This window comes from Camelina sativa, chromosome 15 (assembly GCF_000633955.1).
Source record: "Camelina sativa cultivar DH55 chromosome 15, Cs, whole genome shotgun sequence".
Classification (NCBI taxonomy): Eukaryota; Viridiplantae; Streptophyta; class Magnoliopsida; order Brassicales; family Brassicaceae; genus Camelina; species Camelina sativa.
The window spans coordinates 1,804,462-1,825,603 of record NC_025699.1 but is presented as its reverse complement, the minus strand read 5'-3'; the positions used below and the strand labels follow the sequence as shown (position 1 = coordinate 1,825,603).

At 36.1% G+C, this 21,142-nt stretch overlaps 7 protein-coding genes across 9 annotated transcripts in view; 5 read left to right on the top strand and 2 right to left on the bottom strand.

Moving 5' to 3' along the window:
* LOC104744643 (receptor-like cytosolic serine/threonine-protein kinase RBK2) overlaps positions 1-1,311 on the top strand; it is a 3,784-nt gene extending 2,473 nt beyond the window's left edge. The window contains exons 5-8 of the mRNA XM_010465723.1: positions 189-426; positions 502-637; positions 760-909; positions 1,088-1,311. Of these exons, the coding sequence (XP_010464025.1) occupies positions 189-426; positions 502-637; positions 760-909; positions 1,088-1,258 (695 nt within the window). The 3' untranslated portion in view covers positions 1,259-1,311. The remainder of the gene's footprint in view (positions 1-188; positions 427-501; positions 638-759; positions 910-1,087) is intronic.
* On the top strand, positions 1,585-3,774 carry LOC104744642 (centrosomal protein of 128 kDa-like). The gene has a single exon (XM_010465722.2). The coding sequence runs from the start codon at positions 1,698-1,700 to the stop codon at positions 3,600-3,602; it is 1,905 nt and encodes a 634-aa protein (XP_010464024.1). The 5' UTR covers positions 1,585-1,697; the 3' UTR covers positions 3,603-3,774.
* On the bottom strand, positions 4,310-6,536 carry LOC104744641 (gibberellin receptor GID1A-like). Of its 2 annotated transcripts, XR_760656.2 has the most exons (3): positions 6,294-6,536; positions 4,675-5,745; positions 4,310-4,574 (listed from the first exon to the last, which is right to left on the bottom strand). XR_760656.2 is itself a non-coding variant. In XM_010465721.2 (2 exons), exons 1-2 carry the CDS (start codon positions 6,330-6,332, stop codon positions 4,750-4,752), a joined length of 1,035 nt encoding a protein of 344 aa, XP_010464023.1. In that variant the 5' UTR covers positions 6,333-6,536; the 3' UTR covers positions 4,310-4,749. The 2 variants fall into 2 exon arrangements, 1 of the variants encoding a protein (XP_010464023.1); XM_010465721.2 differs by having other exon boundaries at positions 4,310-5,745.
* On the top strand, positions 10,588-12,655 carry LOC104744640. 2 transcript variants are annotated; one of them, XM_019236930.1, is made up of 3 exons: positions 10,588-10,845; positions 10,957-11,203; positions 11,603-12,655. In XM_019236930.1, the coding sequence occupies exons 1-3, from the start codon at positions 10,769-10,771 to the stop codon at positions 12,581-12,583; spliced, it is 1,305 nt and encodes a 434-aa protein (XP_019092475.1). In that variant the 5' UTR covers positions 10,588-10,768; the 3' UTR covers positions 12,584-12,655. The 2 variants fall into 2 exon arrangements, with proteins under 2 accessions (XP_019092475.1, XP_010464020.1); XM_010465718.1 differs by having other exon boundaries at positions 10,957-12,655.
* On the top strand, positions 13,232-15,182 carry LOC104744639. Its single transcript, XM_010465717.1, has 2 exons — positions 13,232-13,454; positions 13,567-15,182. The coding sequence occupies exons 1-2, from the start codon at positions 13,360-13,362 to the stop codon at positions 15,020-15,022; spliced, it is 1,551 nt and encodes a 516-aa protein (XP_010464019.1). The 5' UTR covers positions 13,232-13,359; the 3' UTR covers positions 15,023-15,182.
* LOC104744638 lies at positions 15,230-17,096 on the bottom strand. The gene is made up of 2 exons (XM_010465716.2): positions 16,674-17,096; positions 15,230-16,177 (listed from the first exon to the last, which is right to left on the bottom strand). Exons 1-2 carry the CDS (start codon positions 17,012-17,014, stop codon positions 15,523-15,525), a joined length of 996 nt encoding a protein of 331 aa, XP_010464018.1. The 5' UTR covers positions 17,015-17,096; the 3' UTR covers positions 15,230-15,522.
* Positions 18,737-21,142, top strand: part of LOC104748019 (WD repeat-containing protein 48 homolog) — a 15,582-nt gene continuing 13,176 nt past the window's right edge. The window contains exons 1-8 of the mRNA XM_010469714.2: positions 18,737-18,892; positions 19,459-19,568; positions 19,717-19,875; positions 20,012-20,077; positions 20,180-20,269; positions 20,411-20,704; positions 20,813-20,910; positions 21,012-21,047. Coding sequence (XP_010468016.1) covers positions 19,470-19,568; positions 19,717-19,875; positions 20,012-20,077; positions 20,180-20,269; positions 20,411-20,704; positions 20,813-20,910; positions 21,012-21,047 — 842 coding nt within the window. The 5' untranslated portion in view covers positions 18,737-18,892; positions 19,459-19,469. The remainder of the gene's footprint in view (positions 18,893-19,458; positions 19,569-19,716; positions 19,876-20,011; positions 20,078-20,179; positions 20,270-20,410; positions 20,705-20,812; positions 20,911-21,011; positions 21,048-21,142) is intronic.

Sequence of the window (21,142 nt, the reverse complement as noted above, 5' to 3'; positions counted from 1 at the left end):
GATCATCCTAACACTGCCAAATTCATCGGTTGTTGCATCGAGGGTGGAATGCATCTCGTTTTCCGGTTATCTCCTCTTGGAAGCCTAGGCTCTCTCCTCCATGGTTCGTATGTTCACCCCTAAACTTAAATGGATAGATCGGACATTTTCAACTTATCTATCCTTAACGCGCAGTTTAATTATCTCAGGACCATCGAAAGATAAGCTGACTTGGAGCAGACGTTACAAGGTGGCGTTAGGAACAGCAGATGGACTAATGTATCTTCATGAGAGTTGTCAAAGACGAATCATTCATCGAGACATCAAAGCCGATAACATTCTTCTCACCGAAGATTTTCAACCGCAGATTTGTGATTTCGGGTTAGCCAAATGGCTTCCCAAGCAATTGACGCACCATAACGTTTCCAAGTTCGAGGGAACATTCGGGTAACTATTTTAGGAAAACATTTATACGTTTTATTGTGCGGTTCAATGAAGAATTTGGTTTCGACAATGTTTTAGGTACTTTGCACCAGAATATTTCATGCATGGAATTGTGGACGAGAAGACTGATGTTTTTGCCTTTGGAGTTCTCCTCTTGGAGCTCATAACCGGTCATCCTGCTCTTGACGAGTCTCAGCAGAGCCTTGTCTTATGGGTGAGTATAAAGACCGGTTTGACATTTAGACTAAACCGGACCGGTTCACTGTCAATTCGACATTCCTTTTTATCAGTCTGGTACGAGTTATATATGTTTCCTTTTCTCTTATATGGTCACAGGCTAAGCCATTGCTAGACAAAAAAGCGATAAGAGAACTGGTGGATCCATCGCTTGGAGATGAGTATAACCGAGAAGAGCTAATCCGGTTAACTTCCACGGCTTCTTTATGCATCGAGCAGTCTTCTCTTCTACGACCCAGGATGAGCCAGGTACAATTTAAATCTATCCCGGTTTAGGTTTAAATCCGTCCTGGTTTAGGTTCTCAAGTTTACTTGTCCTTTTTGTGATTTACCATCTACTGGTTAAGTCCGGTTTAAACGTTATGTAGATGCTGGACATTTGAATCTGGTTTGATCGGTTAAATTACTTTTGACATATGTGTTTCAGGTTGTGGAGTTATTACTAGGACAAGAAGATGTGGTTATGACTCCAAAAGAAGCCAAGAGAAAGATGATGCAACGAACGTATTCTGAAGAATCGTTAGATAGTGTAGAATATAACTCAACTAAGCACTTTCGAGATCTTGATCGCATTCGTGAGATTGCTTTAGCTTCTTGAAATTCAACAAGAATACCTAATAATAGTATAATACTATTCTTGGTTTTTTTTAATCATTGGAGAATGTAAATTATGAAAAAATTACCAAAAAAAAAAAAAAAAAAAAACTAGAGAATATGGATGTAAACAAACAGAAACAAACCGGTTCACTTCCTCTTAAATTCGGTTTATAAAGCACATTCATATATATGTTTACAATTGAACCGAAAAGACTAAAATCACGTGGGAGTCACGTGTTAGATTGACGAAAAATATCTAAAATCAGATAAAGATAATTTTATATCTTAAAATCTGGGCCATGAATTTTGAATTTTGCAAACTTACCCCCAAAAGAAAAGAAAAAAACGTTTCGTCTCTCTCAAAACGAGTCTGAGTCTGACCATCGAAATCCCCAAAAACCCTAATCTCCGTCACCACTTTCGAGAATCCGCAAAAACCAATGGTGGCTAAGAAGAAAGCGTCGCGTAACAGTAACGAAACCGCTACTAATGATAACCCGAAAGCACCCGAGGCTGACAAGAAAGCCACGGCGGCGCTCCTCAGTCGTCAGTCTTCCATGGAAGAACACGATTCTTCCGAGGAGAGGTTCAAGAACTTGAAGTCTCTCAACGAGATGCTTCTCAAACAGACTATGGAAAAGAGAAATCAGATCGATTCGCTCGTTCACGCTAAAGACGAGTTGGAGACCGAGTTGGCTCGTTTCGCGTCGGAGAAAATGGGTTTGTGTGGCGAGTTGGATCAGGTGAGTGATGAGAATTTCGGTTTGAAGATTGAGTTAGGTTTGGTTGTTGATTTTGTTGAGAGCCGGTTTAGAGAGATGGGTGTTGGAGTTGAGAGGTTGATTAGGGATGGAGAGAGCGAGATTAGGGTTTTGAAAGGGGAAAGAAATGAGCTTATGGGTAAGGTTGAGATGGAGAAGGAAGAGATTAGGAAGGTCTGTGATGAGAGGGACTTTATCAAGAACCGGTTTGATTTGCAGAGTGAGGAAGCGAATCGGTTGAAGGAGTGTGTGGTTCGGTTGGAGGAGAAAGAATCTGATTTGGAGATTGTGATTGGGAAATTGAAATCTGAAAACGATAAATTGGTGAAGGAGAGGGAGATGAGAGAGGAGTTGATTGAAGTGGTAAACAAGGAGAAGTTTGGTTTGGAGAAGACAATTGAGGATGGGAAGAAGGAGATTGATGGATTGAAGAGTGAGATTGAAGCGCTATTGAGTGAAAAGAATGAGATGGAGAGTGTAAAGATCGAACAGAAAGGAGAAATCTTGGAGTTGGAGAAGAAGCTAGACAAGTTGAATGAGACTGTGCAGAGTTTGACAAAGGATGAGAGGGTTTTGAAGGATCTAGTTATCAGTTTGGAGAAGAATCTTAATGAGTCTATGGAGAAAGAGAGAAGAATGATTGTGGAAATTGATGCATTAGGGAAAGAGAAGACTGTCAAGGAATCTGAGCTTAAGAGGTTAGTGGAGGAGAAGAATTCAGTAGAGAAACAGATGGACATGGTCAATATGCAGTCATCTGATAAGGAGAAGTTGATTGACCAGTTGTCTCGGGAGAAGATTGAGCTTGAGGAGCGTGTTTTTAGTCGGGAGGTAAAGCTTGATGAGCTGAATCAAAAGGCTGATGAGCTAACGCATGCTGTTGCTGTGCTACAAAGGGATTGTGATGATCAAACCGAAATTAACGATCAGCTTAGCTGCAAAGTTGGTCAGCTAAGCGATGCCATTGTGGAAGTTGAGCTCAAGAAAAAAGAAGCTGATAAGGCACTTGAGGAGGAGAAGAGACATGGAGAGGATCTTAAAGCAAAGGTTTTAAAATCAGAGAAGATGACTGAGACAACTAGTGAAGAGCTTGAAAAAATTAAGATTGAGTGCGAGAGGTTGTTTACAGCGAAGAATGATTTGGAGAGTCAATCTGAATCATTGAAAAGCGAAAAGGCTATAGTTGAAAAGGAGCTTGTACAGCTCAAAAAAGCTATGGATGCTCTGAAAGCAGAACTAGAATCCGCTAGAATGGATGCAAAACGCAGCTTGGTGATGGTAAAGAGTGTTGCATCTATGCTGTCTCAATTAGAGAACCAAGAAGATAGATTGATTAGTAGCGAGCAACAGAAGCGAGAAAATGGAACAGAGTCATATGTTGTGGAGCTAGAGTCGATAGAGAAAGCATTCAAAAACAAAGAGGACATAATCGAGGAAATGAAGAAAGAAGCTGAGATCATGAAGCAATCAACGGAAGAGGCACACAAGAAGCAAAACTTCTGGACTCTCGTTTCTTCAGTAACTACAGTTTTTGCTGCTGCATCTTTTGTCTATGCTGCTAGGACTAGGACTAGGACTCGCTAGACAGTCTCAGAATGGTTTTTGCCACGTAACCACTATAATGAGTCATGACATTTATCTCATTTTCGAGTTTAGTCTGAGTATCATGTGAGTTTTTACTCATACCTTGCAAATAATGTTGTTTTAGGTCTCAACAAACTATAATATGGAATATAATGTTTCTCCCTGAGATGTATATATTTGTGCATCTATTGAAATGTTTTTTTTGGACTTGTGAGCTGGCCTCTGTCTCTGAGTAACCAAGCAAAAAGGTCTGGAGTTTAAGACTTCAGAGACTTTTGGTTTATGATGGAAGTTTACTAGAACAAGAAGTTGAAAATTCCATGAATATACACCGATTTGTAGAATGTACAAGGATTATGTTAATAGTAATCCAAAGGCAAGTATATTCTTCATGTAATGTTCTCTTTTGTGAAAACAGTTTTGCATACTCTTTGGTCAATTTCTACATATGGTCTTAAATTAAGGTGGACACCACTTCTTCTGTACATTTTTTCTGTTTATTGTCTTATTGGGCAAAACTAATTTTCCTCTCGTTTTTCTTGTTTCCTCAAGCTTTAGCTGTTTCTCATCATTGCACAAAAGATTCCTCACATGTAGAAACAAAAACCCTTCTATACTTTTTTGGCTTTTTGAAACACAGAATTATTCTTTGTTTTTTTCGTTGTTAACAATAACATTAGAATTGAAATAAACTAAGGGTTAGTATAACATTCACTCGTATTTAACAGCATTTATACATGCAATGCTTCTTTTAGTAAAAACCATAGAGTACAACCAAAAAAAAGAGCAACAAATACAATACAATACAAACCCTACATTTACCAAATATCACTACAATTTTGTATATAAAGGCTATAAGACTAAAAGCTAAAAAGCCAAACATTACAGACGAAAAAAGAAGATGAGAAAATATAGTACTTGTGCTCTGTTCCTTTTTTAAGTCTTCCGAACACTTCGCTGTTCTTCTACAGGCTTCAACGTTTCATAATCCAGCGTTTAAAAACAGTCACAAACCGCCCACACACTTAAGATACTAAACACTAAAACAAAACTAACCGAGAGAACATCTCACCTGTTTGTTAGTTTGAAAGACTTGTTGGCTCTGTTAAAATAGCCCTCCTTTCTTTAACACCACCGCGTTAACATATCATTCTGCGTTTACAAACGCAGAAATCTCATCCATAACATTATGGAAATGATTGTTATTAGGCAAGAGGTAAAAACCAATCGTAGCGTTCTCTAAATGCATAAGCTGAACCTCTTGACCCGCTTTCCTAAGTCCTTCTGCGTAAGCCAACTGCCAATCTCGAATCAAATCCAAACCAGCAACAACCACAAGACTCTTTGGAAAACTCACTCCTTGTAAGCTTTTCCCTCTCGAGCTAAACGGATTACACGCTGGATGCTCTCTATCTTCTCCTTCTGGTAGAAAAGCTTTCCAATACCAATCACGGTCTCTAACCGTCACAAAGTACTTCCCATCCAAGCTTTTCTCAGACTCAGTTCTCTCATTCCCACCAAACATAGGATTCAGCAAAATGTTCCCCAAAACATCTATTCCAGACTCACCAGCTCTCAAAGCCACGTTGTGCGCTATGTTACCTCCAGAGCTATCACCCGCCAAGAAAACATGAACTTTTGAGTCTTTCTTGGATTTAAGCCAAGATCTCGAGTTAACCCAATTAAGAGCAATCCAACCATCATCATAAGCACAAGGGTAAGGATTCTCCGGTGCACGTCGATAATTCACAGAGACAACAACACATTTGCAAACACCAACAAGCCTACGACAAAGAGTGTCGTAGATTGCACTGCTTGCAGAAGAATGAGCAAAGCTACCTCCATGAAAGAAGAGTATAACAGGGACAACTTCACCATCAACGGGCCTCTCGAGATCAAGAACACTAGGAGGTCGTTCTTGATCTGCATAAGCTGGTCTGTAGACTCTGCTTAGAAGGTTGATCCTGCGATCGATCAGGACATCGAATGAGAAAACACCATCAACTGGAAAGGCGTTTGCAGTGACTTTACGGTCTAGATACTCAGCTAAGTGCCGGTTAAAAGTTCCATCGGGGCGACGCAGGATATTGTAAGCTACTTTAAAGTTGGATATTAGAACCCATGTATTGAGAGGAACCACTGTCTGCAACAAGATCAAACAACACACATCAACAAGAGAGATCAATGAAAGGGCTTAAGCTTATATCATACAGAAACCACACAAGAGAGTGTTTTTGTATTCGATTGAAGCATCAAAGAGAGAGAGTCTTTATCAAACTATTTGATCTTAAACACTATACAGTATAAACCAATCAAACAAAAGGGTCAGTTTGAAATTAAGGGTGAAATTGGATAAACAGAGTCTTGAATACACAAAACAGAAGAAGACAGAAAAAGGCAAGGAGGAAAGCACAGAGATTATGAAAGGACTCTCTTAAACAAACAAACGACACGTTTCAATCGAATTGAAGACCTAATATAAAGCTTTCAAATTTTAGTTTCTTGTGAAAAGAACTGATGTAACCCAAATCATAAACACCCTAAACTATTCTACATAATAATAACCTTTAACACACAAAAGCAAAAGCCAGAAAGAACATGGAAGAACCAAAAATTAAACAAGGAAATCAAAAGAGACCCATGTCACAAAATCACCAACCCAAAAACATATATACAAACTTAAAGACTTACTCTGCTCTCAATAAGATTCACTTCATCTCTCGCAGCCATTGAAGAAAAGTTCCCTTTTTTGTTTTCTTGTTGTTATCAACTTAATAAAAAAAAACAACACAGAAACACCTAAAACCCAGATCGAATTCAGCAAAAGAAAGGACGAGAAGCGCAAAAGCTCGTATCTTTTTTTTTTTTTTTTCGGTGTGATTTGTGAATTTTGTTTGTAAGTTTCTGTAAATGGGGGTGAGAGTGAGTAAAGACTAAACAAATTGGGGAAAAAAAAGAAAGATATATATATTACGCCAACGCCAAGAGGTGGAGGATAAGGAATATCTCTGCGTATTTTAGCATGGATATGAGTGTGTGGCGTGTAACGTGCGCGCATATGTTCGGACGCGTCGACGCATGAGTAGGGGGAGGAGAGTGATTAATCCAACAAAACTATATACAGTATTTATTTATTTCTAAAGTGTCACTAACACAAAAGAGAGAATATGTTCTTAGGATAAGAATTGGTATATTCTTCATTACCATATCATATACTATGTCATCATCATCATCTTTCATCAAAAAGACTATGCGTTATTCGTTTTTTTCTTTTTAGCATAGATCTCACCACACAACTTTTGTATAATGATGATTAGTTCATGTTTAGTAGTAGTAGTAGTAGTTAACTGATAACGAATTGAGCTGAATAGTGTAATGGTGTCAATTTTTTATTCGTGGAATAATAACTTTCTTTTTATTTTTAAAAAAACTATGGGCCAGCCGGAAGAAAGCATTTAACAATTTCTGTAGAGTGTATATGTCATTGTTGTTGATCAACTCTTTTCCAAATAACGACAAGAATATTAAAGCTTAAATATCTAAATTATGCCAACTAAAATTAAATCAGCCACTTAATTAAAAAGGGTAAGTCTTGTAGTAACTGCCGAAAAAAAGCATATGACTATTTTTAGTTATTATACCGATATATAGCTTTAACTTTTTTTTAACTCAATTATTTATGTCCTGTATGGGCTACATATACATAAAAAGATCTTAATGAGAAATACTATTCATAATTAAGAGTTACTACGTTATATTGATTCAGTTAATTATATAACTCCACTGATAGAAGTGTGTCGAGCTAATCAATAAGGTATATATAATTATGCGTGTTGCGTAAAGTCCTTAATAAGCATGTATATGAGACAAGTATGTTACAATTTGATGATTGAAAGTGGTTAAGATTGGGTGCTGAAATGGCAGGCTAACAGGCTGCTTTTTTTTTTGGGTTTTAAATCTTTAAAATTATGTTAATGAGTGTCACAATCTCGGTCGTGAAATCTCAGCTAGAAAGTATTGTCGGTAAAACGTTTAAGACAAAAATTAAAGTAATCCATGTCGGTAAATTTAAATTTGGGAAAATCTAAACTAGTGTCGGTAATTGTTTTATACAGTATCTAAGATCGATTATGTTGAGAATTACTAATTTACTCAACTAGGTAGAAAGTAAATATATAGTCAAGTTTAATGCTGAAGAACATATTCAAAAAAGTTTTCCAAAGAACAGTAATCAACACCATGTAGATTATACGTACCGTGCGCGATATAATCATACAATATGGGTAGTTCGAGGAAACATGTACGTACGTAGTTCTAACATGCTTCTTGATCGATATTAATTATATTACTTGGGTAGATCTCTATATAACATTATTTCTTTTTTCTTTTGTCAAACCTCTATACAACATAGACTTGAACTTTTGTGTTTTAATTGCATGTAAGGGCATATACACATGGTTAAGTATTGATTGTATAAGCACTATAATCACAATCTCCCTTTTAATAAAAGGGAAGTACACAACTTAGTTTTTTGTAGACTTTATATTTTTTATAAATGGTTACAAATGCATATGAATAGGTTATACACAGGATATACATTAATCATAAATCATTCACCATATATTAACAACTCTTCATATATAGATAATAAATAATAAATCCATAAATCCCATAAATCGTGGAGCAAATATATCTTCGGTTTTTTAATCGGATAATATATTATAATAAACAATAGTAATACATAATAGGCTTCTACGATAACATAGGCCCAATTATGGCATTGTAAATCGTTTGTTTAGTATCTTTTAATCCACATATGGCCCATTAATCAGAAGAAAAAATATACAAAATATCCATATTTTAAACATTTTCCGAGAAAACATATTTTTAAAATTATGATTGTTTAAAAATATCCTCTATTTAATAAAACGGAAGTACACGACTTCAAATTGATAGACCATATAATATTAATATTGGTTATAATTAAGATTAATTATTTAATAGATTATATGGATTATTTATTTGATAGGTTATATAGATTTAAGATTATGATCCTCTTAAAAAGGATATTACAAAGAATAAAATAAAATCTCAAAGAATATTTAACTAACCATATATAAATAAAACAAATCTCAGAAATTAATAGAAATTAATCACTCTTCCGTAGATTACAAGTGATTTCCGACTATACTAAAAAAATAAAATCTTACCTAACTTTATCAGAAAATTTTGACTGAGTAACGGGTCAAAATTTGAATATTTAAATTCATTTCATATATTTCTTTTGTTGAATTGTATAGTTTTATATACAATAATAAACTTTTAAAATAATTTAATTTAGAATCTTTAAAATTAAAAAGTTAAAAATTATAAACATTCTAATTTGATTTGTTATAGCATGGGTAAATAATATGGAAAAAAATTAATATGCGCTATACTATAGATTAAGTCATACCTATGAATGTTTATACCTAAAAATTAATATGCGTTACTCACTCAAATTAGAATGTTTATAATTTTTAATTTGATTTGTTATAGCATGGGTCCTAAAATTAATATGCGCTATACTATAGATTAAGTCATAGAATTAACAATCAAAATACAATATATAATTTTAAACACTAAACAAATCAAATTAAATTAACAAACAATTTTTTTTATCTCACAACTTAATCCGCTTTCTACCAGAGGCCAAAATCTAGATATACTAGAATATAACTTACGGAATAGATGTTATTTTCATAAGTCATATTCAACCTATGATTTCATGCCATAGTATTTCCATCCAACAAAAAACCTTTTAAAACAAATAAAATAATTATATATACGATGTTTTAAATAAAAATTACCAAAATAAACTAAATGAAGGAATTTCAATCCGTGCTCTAGCACGGGTCATATTCTAGTTGTATAATGATAATGGTATACCGTATACGTACCAAAGCAAAACCTATATCGAAAATGTTAACAAAATAATAAAAAAGATAGGGAAAGAGGCGTGTGGCTTGTAAAAAGGTGCATAGCAAAAAACAAAATGACCAAATAAGATTTGGAAGCATTAGAGTTTGGCGGTCAACATCTATGGAGAACAGCTTGTTTTTTTTTTTTTTTTTTTTTAATGTAAAGTTTATATGAAAGAAATAATAAAATTAAAAAAATAGTGTTTGTTGTCCTATTAAGGGATTCAAAATGATCACACCTCAGCTGTCGCAATCTTTTCTTTAATATTCTTTGTCATTTTGCTATAACCTTTTTATCTCTTTCCCATCCCCCTCAATTTTTTTTTTGTTTTTATTCATTTATCACAAAACTATTTAACTTCTTTAATACTCCCTCTGTTTCAAAATATAGGATGTTTTAGTAGAAACACACATATTAAGAAAAAGTTACTTTTAAAAAGTTTAACCAATCATACCCAAGACTGCATAATAGAAAATATAAAATTAATCTAAAAGTTGCATAGAAAGTTGGAAACATCTTATATTATGAAACAAAAATAATCCTCTAAACATCGTATATTATGAAACGGAGGGAGTAATTAAATGAACTTTTGTTTTTTTTATATATAGCTCAAGTACATTAACCCGAGTAGATGGATCATGGATGTTTTTACACTTTTTATTAATTACGTCGACGACTCTCTTTCTTTCCATCATCATCAACCATCTTTTTTTTTTTAATTTATAACTGTTCTCTACTTCTCTTGTTTATATTTGTGTTGCATAGCATAGATATGTTTTTCTCATGTATATTCTTGTGACCTAATATCTATTGGGCCTATTATATATTGGGCCTATTATATATGTTTAATGGGCTTATCTTTCTCGTCTGATAGACAGACACATATGTGAAAAAGGACATAATAGAGATTTGCTCAAAAATAATCAAACGGTTGAAAATAATTTGATCCAACGACGGACTTTGACTCTTCTTTCTGTATTTGTTTTTACTCGAATTGTGTATGCAAAACTTTTCTGAGTCTCCCTCCAATTTTTTGCTATTTTCAGTCGAATCATCTCTCTCTCTCTCTTTGTCTTCTTTCTCAAATTTGATGTGTCTAACGGTAATAAATCAAAATAAAGAAGCAAACTTTATACAGTCTTCTTCCTCCTATAGCTCAAAATCTCCAATCTTCTTCACAGCAACTAAAAGGAGGCAAATTTGTAATGGAACCGGTAAAGTCACAACCTTTCCGGAGAGACACTCCGGCGCCGGTACAAACTGCAGATCCATCTCGAGAAAGGTTAAATTTTTCTTTTTTCTCTGGAAGCTTCCGATTACATGGATCTCTCTCTCTGATCGGTTTAATTTTGGTTTTCATGACCGGATTTTTGGTTTTTTTTGAAATTATTAGGGTTTCTGCTTATGATCTTATGGTAGTGGATAGTGATTTAGAGGGTTTAGATCAAGAAAAGGAGCAAGCTTTATCACTAGCCATTGATGTAGATTTGGAGGTATCTGTAAGGGAACAGATTCTAGAGCTGGAGAAGAAGAAGAAGGAAGAGCAAGTTGAAGAAGATACAGCGAGGAAGACTGAGGCTTCCATCATTGAGCCAACGAGTGCATTGGAGGAGATAGAAAATGAATCTGATCTGCAACAGGTTCTGGACTCAGATGTGGTGGGGTTGGCTCTTGAGATGCAGAACGAAGAAATGGTGGTGGCTTCTCAAATTGACGCACAAGAGAAATCGCCTTGTTTGCTTCAGGGTTCGAGGAAGATTGACTTGACTGAGGAGAAACAAGTTTCTGCTTATGATCTTATGGTGGTGGAGGGTGATTTAGAGGGTTTAGATCAAGAAAAGGATGAGAACCATAATAATATCTTAGATAAGATTCAGGAGAAAGCTTCATCAGTACTAGCCGTTGAAGTAGAGTTGAAGGAGGTATCAGTAAAGGAACAGATTCTGGAGCTAGAGAATAAGGAAGGGCGAGTGATTCTGGTTGAAGAAGATAGAGCGAGGAAGACTGAGGCTTCTGGAAGCAGATGTGGTATGAAACAGCTTCTGGAAGCAGATGTGGTGGGGTTGGTTCTGAAGAACGATGAAATGGTGGTGGCTTCTCAACTTAACGCACAAGAGAAATTGCCTTGTTTGCTTCAGGATTCGAGGAAGGTTGACTTGACTGAGGAGAAACAAGTTTCAGCTTCTTCTCCTGTACAAGTAAGTGAAGCACATGAAGGAGATATTGATAAAGTTGTTGTCTTGACAGATGACAGTGATGATGAAGATACAGAACAACAAAATTGTGTTGAATCTGAGTTTAATGATTTCACCAAGACTATGAGCTCTTTCTTGGTTGGTCAAGTATGGGCTCTGTATGATGGTATAGATTCTATGCCTAGGTGGTATGCTCGGATCAAGCAAGTTACCAAGTCTCAGTCGAGGCTTCGAGTCACATGGCTTGAATCTAAAGATGATGAATCTGTTTCTGTTCCTGTTTCTTGTGGGAGGTTCAAATGGGGGAGTACAGAAACCATAAGCCACTTGACCTTTTCTCATGAGATGCATCCCACAAAACGTGGCAATCGCTTCATCGCTGTGAATCCGAGTGAAGGGGAAACGTGGGCTCTTTTCAGAGACTGGAGCAAAAGCTGGGAAAAGAACACGGAGCAGCACAAGCCTCCTTATAGGTATGACTTTGTGGAAGTTCTTCACGGCTTTGATGATCGTCTAGGTGTTGGAGTGGCCTATTTAGGGAAGGTTGAAGGATTTGTATCGGTCTATAAAAAAGCTAAGCAGCACGGAGTCATCTCATTCATGATCAGTCCAGAGGAAATGCGTAGATTCTCTCATAGAGTTCCATCATTTAGAATGAATGGAGAAGAAAAAGAAGGAGTTCCAGCTGGTTCTTTCGAACTAGACCCTGCTGCTATCCCCAGCTCTATACTCAGTCTTGATCAATCAGAAGAAACAGAACAAGAAAGCGAGGTCTTCGAAGATCAAAATGGATCAAGACTTGATATCCCCATTGTCTTAGATTGAAGTTGGCATGTGTTTGTGAGCCTTCAGCCTAGTAAAGTAATGGTAACTCATCTGTGTGTTTGTTTTGCTTCCTATTTTTTACTTAAAATACGCAACTCAACTAGTAGTATAACTCATCTGTGTGCTTGTTTTGCTTCATTTCCAACAGCGTTAAATCAGAAAAAAAGTAATGGCAACACATAGAAAAGCTCTAATCTTTCAGATTAGTAAACTAGAACTAGAAAAATTGAACACGAGATGATACTTGAACCACTAATTTTAGTATTTTACAAGATGAATGTATCCAACTTTTAAAGGTAATTTTTTCAAATTTATATTGATTGTGCTTTGCTTACTTCATTAAAAGTTAATGATTCATTTACCAAACCAATCCCTTCCCATTGCAATCAATCAATCTCGTGATTCTCATCTTCTGACAAACGAAATCAAACGGCTAAAAATAATAATCAGAAAACTCTGGTCAAAAGAAAATATGATTTCAGTAAACCAACGGTCAAAGATAATTTAATCCAACGGTTAGCAATAATATAAGTAATCTAACGGTTTAAGAAATTTAATCCAACGGCTGTAAAAACAAAAATACGTACTTATTTGTCCTGAAACTTTTATGATCCTCCCTCCATTTTATTCTATTTTCAGTCATCTCTCTCTTCTTTTCAAAATTGGTTTTCAAATTTACTCTCTGTCTAACTGAAAAAAAAAGCAAACTTTCTCAGTATACTTCTTCCTCAGAAAGCTCCAATCTTTACAGCAAACTAAAACGAGGCAAAACCATAATGGAACCGGAAAATTCACAATCTTTCGGAAGAGACACGCCCACGCCGGAGCAGGAGCCGGCACCGGCACAAACTGAAGACGAACCTCGACAAAGGTTTTTTCTTTTTCTTATTTCTCTGAAAGCTTTTGTTTTCTGCGGTGTGAATGCCTCAAATCGTTTATTTTTCATGAAAGATTGTATTTTTATTTGATTTTTGAATGCTTAGGGTTTCTGCATATGACCTTATGGTAGTGGAGGGGGTTGATCAAAAAAAGGAGGAGATGCATAAAATTTTAGACCAGATTCATGAGAAAGCTTCATCAGTTCTTGATTCATCGCTACGGTGGGAAGAAATCGACAAGCCGTTTGATTTGCTAAAGCAACGAGCCATGGAAGTGGATTTGAAGGAGGAATCTGTAAGGAAACAGATTCTGGATCTGGAGAGGAGGAGAAAGGAAGCTGAACTGATGGAAGCATCTCTTAAGGAACTTGAAGCGAGGGAGAATGAGTTCAGAGAGAAATCAGCTGAACTGGAGAAGAAAGAAGAGATTTTTGAACTGAGAAAGCTGGAAGAAGCCATAGAGATTGATGTTAAGAGGAAGTATCTAGAGTTAAAGGAAAAGGAACTTGAAGAAAGGGAGCAAGAGATTGAATTGAAACAGAGAGAAGTTGAAGAACTATCTATGCAAGCAGGGACTCGGAAGAGACGTAGGCTAGAATCTGAGCCTTCACTGTTGGCAACGAATGGTAGAGATGCTGAGGCTCTTGGACAATACAACCATAATGATGAAGACATGGAAAAAGATTCGGCTTCTACATCCTCTCCTGTACAAATAAGTGAAGGACATGAAGAAGATGTTGAAGAAGTTGTCTCCATAGATGACAGTGATGAGGAGGACCATGAGCCATTATTGTGTGTTGATTCAGAGTTTGCAGATTTCAGCAAGACGATGACATCTTTCAAGGCTGGTCAAGTATGGGCTCTATACGATGGTATAGATTCTATGCCTAGGTTGTATGGACGGATCAAGAAAATTAATAAACGTGGGACGAGTCTTCAGTTGACATGGTTTGAACATAAAGATGAGGATTCTGTTGTTCCTGCTGCTTGTGGGAGGTTCAAAGTAGGGATCACAGAAACCATAAGCCAGTTGACCTTTTCTCATGTGATGAATCCCATCATAAATAGCAGACACTTCATCGCTGTGGTTCCAAGGAAAGGAGAAACGTGGGCTCTTTTCAGAGACTGGAGCAAAAGCTGGAACAATAACCCCAAACAGCACAAGCCTCCTTATAAGTATGACTTTGTGGAAGTTCTGGTCAACTTTGACGATTGTCTAGGTGTTGGAGTGGCCTATTTAGGAAAGGTTGAGGGATTTGTATCGGTCTATGAACAAGCTGGCAAGGATGGAGTCGTCTCACTCATGATCGCACCAGAGGAAATGCAAATATTCTCTCACAGGGTGCCATCACTTAAGTTAAATGGAAAGGAGAGAGAGGGAGTTCCCGCTGGTTCTTTCGAGCTAGACCCTGCTGCTATCACCAGTGTTCCACTCACGCCTGATAGCTCTATCGGTGAGGAAGCAGAAGAGACAGAAAGTCAGAGCGAGGGTTGTGGTAAAACTGGTGAGGTTGAAGATCAAGGTGGGTTAAGAAAAGATTTCCCCATTGTCTTAGATTGAGTGTGGTCTATAATTGTCAGTCTGATGGTCTTAGTTCTTCTAAGATGTAGTATTTTATTTCTCAAATGATGGCTGCTTGTTGCAGAAAATGGTACTGTGATCCTTCTGTGATCTGTTTGGACATGTCTGTGTCTCTTGAATGGTAACTTCAGGTGGAACCTTTTTTTTGCGTACTATTGTTTACATTATATCAAACTACTGGCAAACAAAGTGGTAACAACTTTTAAAATATGAAAAAGAATTTGTCTTTGGTTACAAACAAAAGAATTTCTTAAATCAATTGGCTATATAAACAATACGTGAAATATCTCTCTGAACATAGACACAAAAATAAAAGTAATTTGATACAGAACAATCTTTCTAATTCACAACCTTTGTAGAGAATCTTTGCTTTTGTTCACCAAAACAATATCTAAACCTCTTGATCCAATCCTCAGAGAATGGAGAACAATGGCGTGTCAAGAAAACTAAAATAGACTCAGCAAAAACTTCACCCGGCTTTATGTTTTGAACCGTCTAAACCCGAACCAGATCTCGTAGTGATTGAACAGCAAGCTATCATGTGTTTGTTTCCCAAGATACTCAAGTCCTAAACTTGCTAGCTTCTGCGCACACTTGTCTCCTCCTAACCGCGAACAAAACTTTACGTTATGTGAAACAAAGATTCTCCCATCGTAAGGCTTTAACTTTTCCACTAATCTCTCGAGACCAGTCCACACGAGTTTATCAGGCATGTGGAGAAAGACAGCACTTGCATATATCAGATCATAGGTTGTATCTGAACCAAACTTGCTGAATTCCATATCATCGCCTCTTACAATAAGAGGTCGTTTATGTAGAAGACCTTGAGCTGGAAGCTCATATCTTAAAGCAGCCATTAACGAAAGCTCATCCTTTTCAAGGCAGTGAAAATGTTGGGGACTAAGATAACGGATAAAATGCAAACCAACACGCAAAGTGCCACATCCAATTTCTAGAACACGGGAGTTTGGTTTAAGCTTAGCTGATTCAGCCAAAAACTCAAATACATCACGACCACCTGCCCATGGTTCACCATAGTTGCTGTGATGCTGCTCAACTAGTAACTCACCAGGGCATGGAAGAGCTGTATGGTTGTTTGCTTCATCTCCTTCGTAATGAGATATACCCTTGTACCTGAATTTCAAAGAGAGTGAAATCAGGAAAAAGGTAATGCCAAAACAGACCCTTTAGAGTATAAAAAAACAGAACAATGAAAATGAACCACTACTTTTGCAAAGACGGTGACTATATTAGAGTTAAACAAAATAACACTCTGATACGACCAATCTACATGACAAACTCCATAGCTAAATCTCTAAACAGCACTCAGATCCGTTTGCTCTCACTATCCAATGTAAGGTCTGTGATCTTCAATTTCCAATATAGTAACAGTAAATTATACGACTTCATTCATAGATATGGATTCAAAAACTATAAAATTTGTCACTTTCTAATTACTTAAAAGAGGATGCAATGAAGCCATATAAAGCTACTGACTTCACATACACATATCTATTAAAAAATTCGATCTTTATATACCGAACTTTAACCACTTAGCTAAGCTAACATCAAATCAGAATAACACTCAAAAGTATCCAACAAAAAAAAAGGAGCCTGTAGGGATGATTACTGAATCAGATCTGCGAGTTGTTGATCCCTAGTGCGAGGATTAATCCCTTTGCGAAGCTCATTCTTCTGCATATGCAAACCGTTGGATCTAATCAGATCTCTAACCCACTCAATATCATCTTTTGTAGGCGATATCCTCACATCAACGCCGACGGGAGCTTCAACGGCGTCGTTAACAGGGGAAGGTATAGAAGGAGGACAGGAGCAAGACGAGAGAGAAGAAGAGAGGAGGAAAAAGGCAATAGCTGCGAACGAAACCGAGAGTATAAGTACGGGCATGGAGACAAAGATTCCTTTCTGCATCGTCGCCGGAGACGATGAAGAATAGGAGAGAAACGCCATTGAAGAAGAAAGAAAGAGAGAGATCCCCACAAACCGACTCTGCTTTAGGAAACTAGTAGTGGAAATAAGTTCGTTTTAACCAATAATAGTAATGTCGTAAAATTTAGTTTTTTTTTTCTTTTTTTCTTATATATATTTTGTGATTCAGATCCTAATTTATAATAATACTATTAGGTTTTTTTACAGCTGTAAAGCTTTTTAGGATTTAATCCTAAATCAAGATGCTCATTGCAGGACACTTTTATAAAAAAATAATCATGAATTAACGGTAAAACTGTCAATGTTTTCCTTTTTTTTTTTGTTGTTGTTTGGTAAGAATATATATTTGAAGGACATTTGTCAAATAAGTTTTATTGTATAAAAAGAGTTTTGTTTTGTAATTTACCCATTTTAAAAGGTGTTGATCTATCGAAGCCTTTGACTTATGTTTTTTTAAGTGCGACAATGAATGTCAAAGAAAGAAAAAAACAAGTGAGACAATGGATTCGTAATGCATTGTATTTAGTATTTACTAATTTAATTACTTTTTTTTTACATTACATTTGAAAAGAAAAAACAAAGTGTTTGTTTACTATTGCTTTAGAATCAAAAGTATTTTTGTTGCATAATTTGTTTTTCTAGTTATGATTTCTAATAGGTAATATTTGTCTTAGAAGGAATAAGATTTGATGTTTGGATATAGATGATTTGTCCAAAAAAAAAAAGATGATTATGAGTAGTATTCATTAGAAGTAAGTATATTAAAAAAAAAAAAGAAAAAAAAAAAGTAAGTATATAACACAAAACAAGGTGAATGAGCATGTGTTTGTTTGTTTGTTTCAATTCATAAGGATCTGAAAGTTTTTAGGATAATATCTTCAGGCAATGAATGCTTAGATTTATAAGAAATTAATGATTGTATACCAATAATTTCTTCTATTGTGCCACACACACATACCATGTTCTTGACCTCCTCACTTGATCTTTTACAATTCGTAATGTAAAGATATTTTGATTGGACTTCACCAAACTTGTTATTATCTTCGAGTGCTCTCTCTTTGGTGATCGATCACACTAACAAACTATTCCACTAGCGATTTATAAGATTACAAAATTACCCCAAACATTTTTTTTTTTTTTTTTTTGTCAAAAACTGAAATAACTTTTAGCAACCGTCATCCATCCAATAAGAAAATAGCATATATTATTAATGTNATTTTTTTTTTTTTTTTTTTTGTGGTCAAAAACTGAAATAACTTTTAGCAACCGTCATCCATCCAATAAGAAAATAGCATATATTATTAATGTTTATCCATCCCAAAAAATAAAAAAATAAATAAAAATTTCGATTTTTATGAATAAATTAGTAGGACTAAAACGCTATTGTAGAGAGTAGTAGTCCCAATTGTGATATGGGCTGATTTTACCAAGTCTCGAGTCTTTTTTTGATAGTGCGCGAGAGAGAGAGAGAGAGAGAGAGAGAGATAGAGTTTGTGACTTTTGTTGTGTTTCCTCAATTTCCCAAATTATTAAAAAAAAAAAAAAACTTTTTATTATTTTCGTTCGTTTGTTCGTTCTTCTCTTCTTCTTCCAATTCTCCAAAACGCAATCACGGCTTTGCTCTTCTTCTGACTTCTTCCTTTTTATTGACTCTTTAATTTAATTGTTTTTTTTTTCTCTAATATTTTTTCCAAATTTGTGCTAAAAGTTTTTTGAGATCAATCCGATTCCCAAGTNGATCAATCCGATTCCCAAATCTCTCGTTATATTCACTCCCCCCGCGCTAAAGATCGATTCTAGGGTTTGTATCTTCCTTTCCAAAAACTCTGTGTCTGTGTGTTTTTGGGTTGCTTAATCACGTTGTTACAATCATCGATTACATCTGAAGTTCGGATTAAGGTATGTTTAATAATTTCGCTTACGACTGATTCCACTTTTTTTTTTCCTCTTCTTTAGATATTATTGTTATCCTCTTAGAAATTGAGTAAGTAGTTGGAACTAATCGTGTATGTTCGATGTACAAATCGATGATTGTTTTTTGTTGGGGTACTGTGTATGGATCAAAAGTTGGGTGGGAGTCTTAGAGAGCTGAGTAGTGATGATTGATTTTGTAATCTGTCTCTTGTACATCGGAATTGTGTGCGGCCTTTTTGATTTTGATCTCCTTTGATGATGAGTCAATTGAGAAAACTGTTATTAGATGTGGATAACTCTTTTTTTTTTTTTTTGACCGGAATAATTAAGATTCTCTGTAGAATCTTACTCTGAGCTTGGGGGGAATCTCTATGGCTGTCCCATAGGTTTTTCTTTTGTTCGTTCCCAGTTCAGATTACTCACTCTACTACCAGCTTTGTCTTTAGCAACGTATTTGTGTTGGTGTTGTTTCGTTTTGGATGATGATGATGATGATAACTATATAGAGGAGGTTGTTTTGTCCCTTACTTTTTTTGTGCTTCTCCTTTCAGGATAATTTGAAATGCACCGGGTTGGAAGTGCCGGCAGTAATGGCGGTTCTGTTCGTACTCGCAAAGAGAAAAAGCTTACTTACGTATTAAATGATGCCAACGACACAAAGGTCAGGTTGTTTTACACCAATTTTGTTTGTTGCAATCCGCACTTGTTTATTTTTCTAGCTCCTATTAATAGTTGAAATTGTATGAAGTGACATCTCATTCTCAACTCAATCCTGATGATTTTCTTCTTATGTTATGTGCATCCTGCAGCATTGTGCTGGCATTAATTGCTTGGATGTGTTGAAGTCGTCTGTTTCTCATGATCAAAGTTACCTCTTCACTGGAAGTCGTGATGGTACTCTCAAGAGATGGGCATTTGATGATGATGCTACCTTTTGCTCTGCTACGTTTGAGTCTCATGTTGACTGGGTATATAGTTTTCCTGGCATTTGAAATTTATATTTGTATAGAGATGATCAGTGGTAATTAGGATCCTGTGTTTACTGAGGTGAATCCTGTTCTATTTTGCATCTAATTATTTTAAACCCCCATGTTTACTGGTCAGGTGAACGACGCTACTCTGGCTGGTGAAAGCACTCTTGTTTCTTGCTCTGCAGACACTACAGTCAAGGTTTGTGAATGTCTTGCCAGCAGATATAACCGACATTATACTTTGTTTTGTTTTTGTATTACCATATTGGTTTCTAAGTGCGGCTTAATATTCTGTATCTAGACATGGGACGGCTTATCAGCTGGAGTCTGTACGAGGACTCTCCGACAGCATTCTGACTATGTTACTTGTTTGGCAGTTGCGGCAAAAAATGTAATTTGTCATTCTTCATGCTTTTTTCCTTTATAGTTCCACCTGAAAAAAAAAATTCTTGGTATGGTGGTGCAAGTTTTGTAGGATTTATGTGCTTCTCATTGTCACATTCTGATCCTATCTTGATGTCGCAACTTTTAGAGTAATGTTGTTGCATCTGGTGGCCTTGGTGGGGAAGTTTTTATATGGGATATCGAAGCTGCTTTGTCACCAGTTACAAAACCTAATGACGCTAATGAAGATAGTTCTTCTTCAAATGGTGCAAATGGTCCTGTTACAAGTTTAAGAACTGTTGGTTCAAGCAACAATATCTCTGTGCAGTCATCTCCATCTCATGGGTACACACCAACAATTGCCAAAGGCCATAAGGAGTCCGTGTATGCTTTGGCGATGAATGATACCGGGACGATGCTCGTCTCTGGTGGAACAGAGAAGGTATTCATACAATCCAGGTTGCATAGAATATACCTGGGAACAAGAACCGATAAATCTTGTTGGGTTTTTGATTTTTGAATACTACTCAGTTCTTTCTTTTTATTGCAGGTTTTACGTGTCTGGGACCCGAGAACCGGCTCAAAGAGTATGAAGCTTAGGGGGCATACAGATAATGTCAGAGTGCTGCTTCTGGACTCGACTGGCAGGTAAAGTTTTTTCTTTTCTTTTGCCAGCAATGGTTTATTTTGTTTCTATTTTTTTCTCTGACTGACTGAGTTTCCTCGTGTTTCTCACTTTGAGACTGCAGGTTTTGCTTGTCTGGATCCTCTGATTCTATGATAAGGTATGTATTTCTTAATTAGTTCGTAACTATGATACCCAGTGGATGAGGTTATAGTGATTATTTCAGTTCTAACTGGTTCTAAATTTATTTCTAGA

Coding starts and splice junctions, on each gene's coding strand:
- LOC104744641 (XM_010465721.2), bottom strand. CDS start 6,332: ATGGCTGCGAGAGATGAAGTGAATCTTATTGAGAGCAGA. Junction 5,746..6,293: donor TGAATCTTATTGAGAGCAGA/GTAAGTCTTTAA, acceptor ATCTTGTTGCAG/ACAGTGGTTCCTCTCAATAC.
- LOC104744639 (XM_010465717.1), top strand. CDS start 13,360: ATGGAACCGGAAAATTCACAATCTTTCGGAAGAGACACGCCCACGCCG. Junction 13,455..13,566: donor GAAGACGAACCTCGACAAAG/GTTTTTTCTTTT, acceptor TTGAATGCTTAG/GGTTTCTGCATATGACCTTA.
- LOC104744640 (XM_010465718.1), top strand. CDS start 10,769: ATGGAACCGGTAAAGTCACAACCTTTCCGGAGAGACACTCCGGCGCCG. Junction 10,846..10,956: donor GCAGATCCATCTCGAGAAAG/GTTAAATTTTTC, acceptor TGAAATTATTAG/GGTTTCTGCTTATGATCTTA.
- LOC104744642 (XM_010465722.2), top strand. CDS start 1,698: ATGGTGGCTAAGAAGAAAGCGTCGCGTAACAGTAACGAAACCGCTACT.
- LOC104744638 (XM_010465716.2), bottom strand. CDS start 17,014: ATGGCGTTTCTCTCCTATTCTTCATCGTCTCCGGCGACGATGCAGAAA. Junction 16,178..16,673: donor CAACTCGCAGATCTGATTCA/GTAATCATCCCT, acceptor TTTGAAATTCAG/GTACAAGGGTATATCTCATT.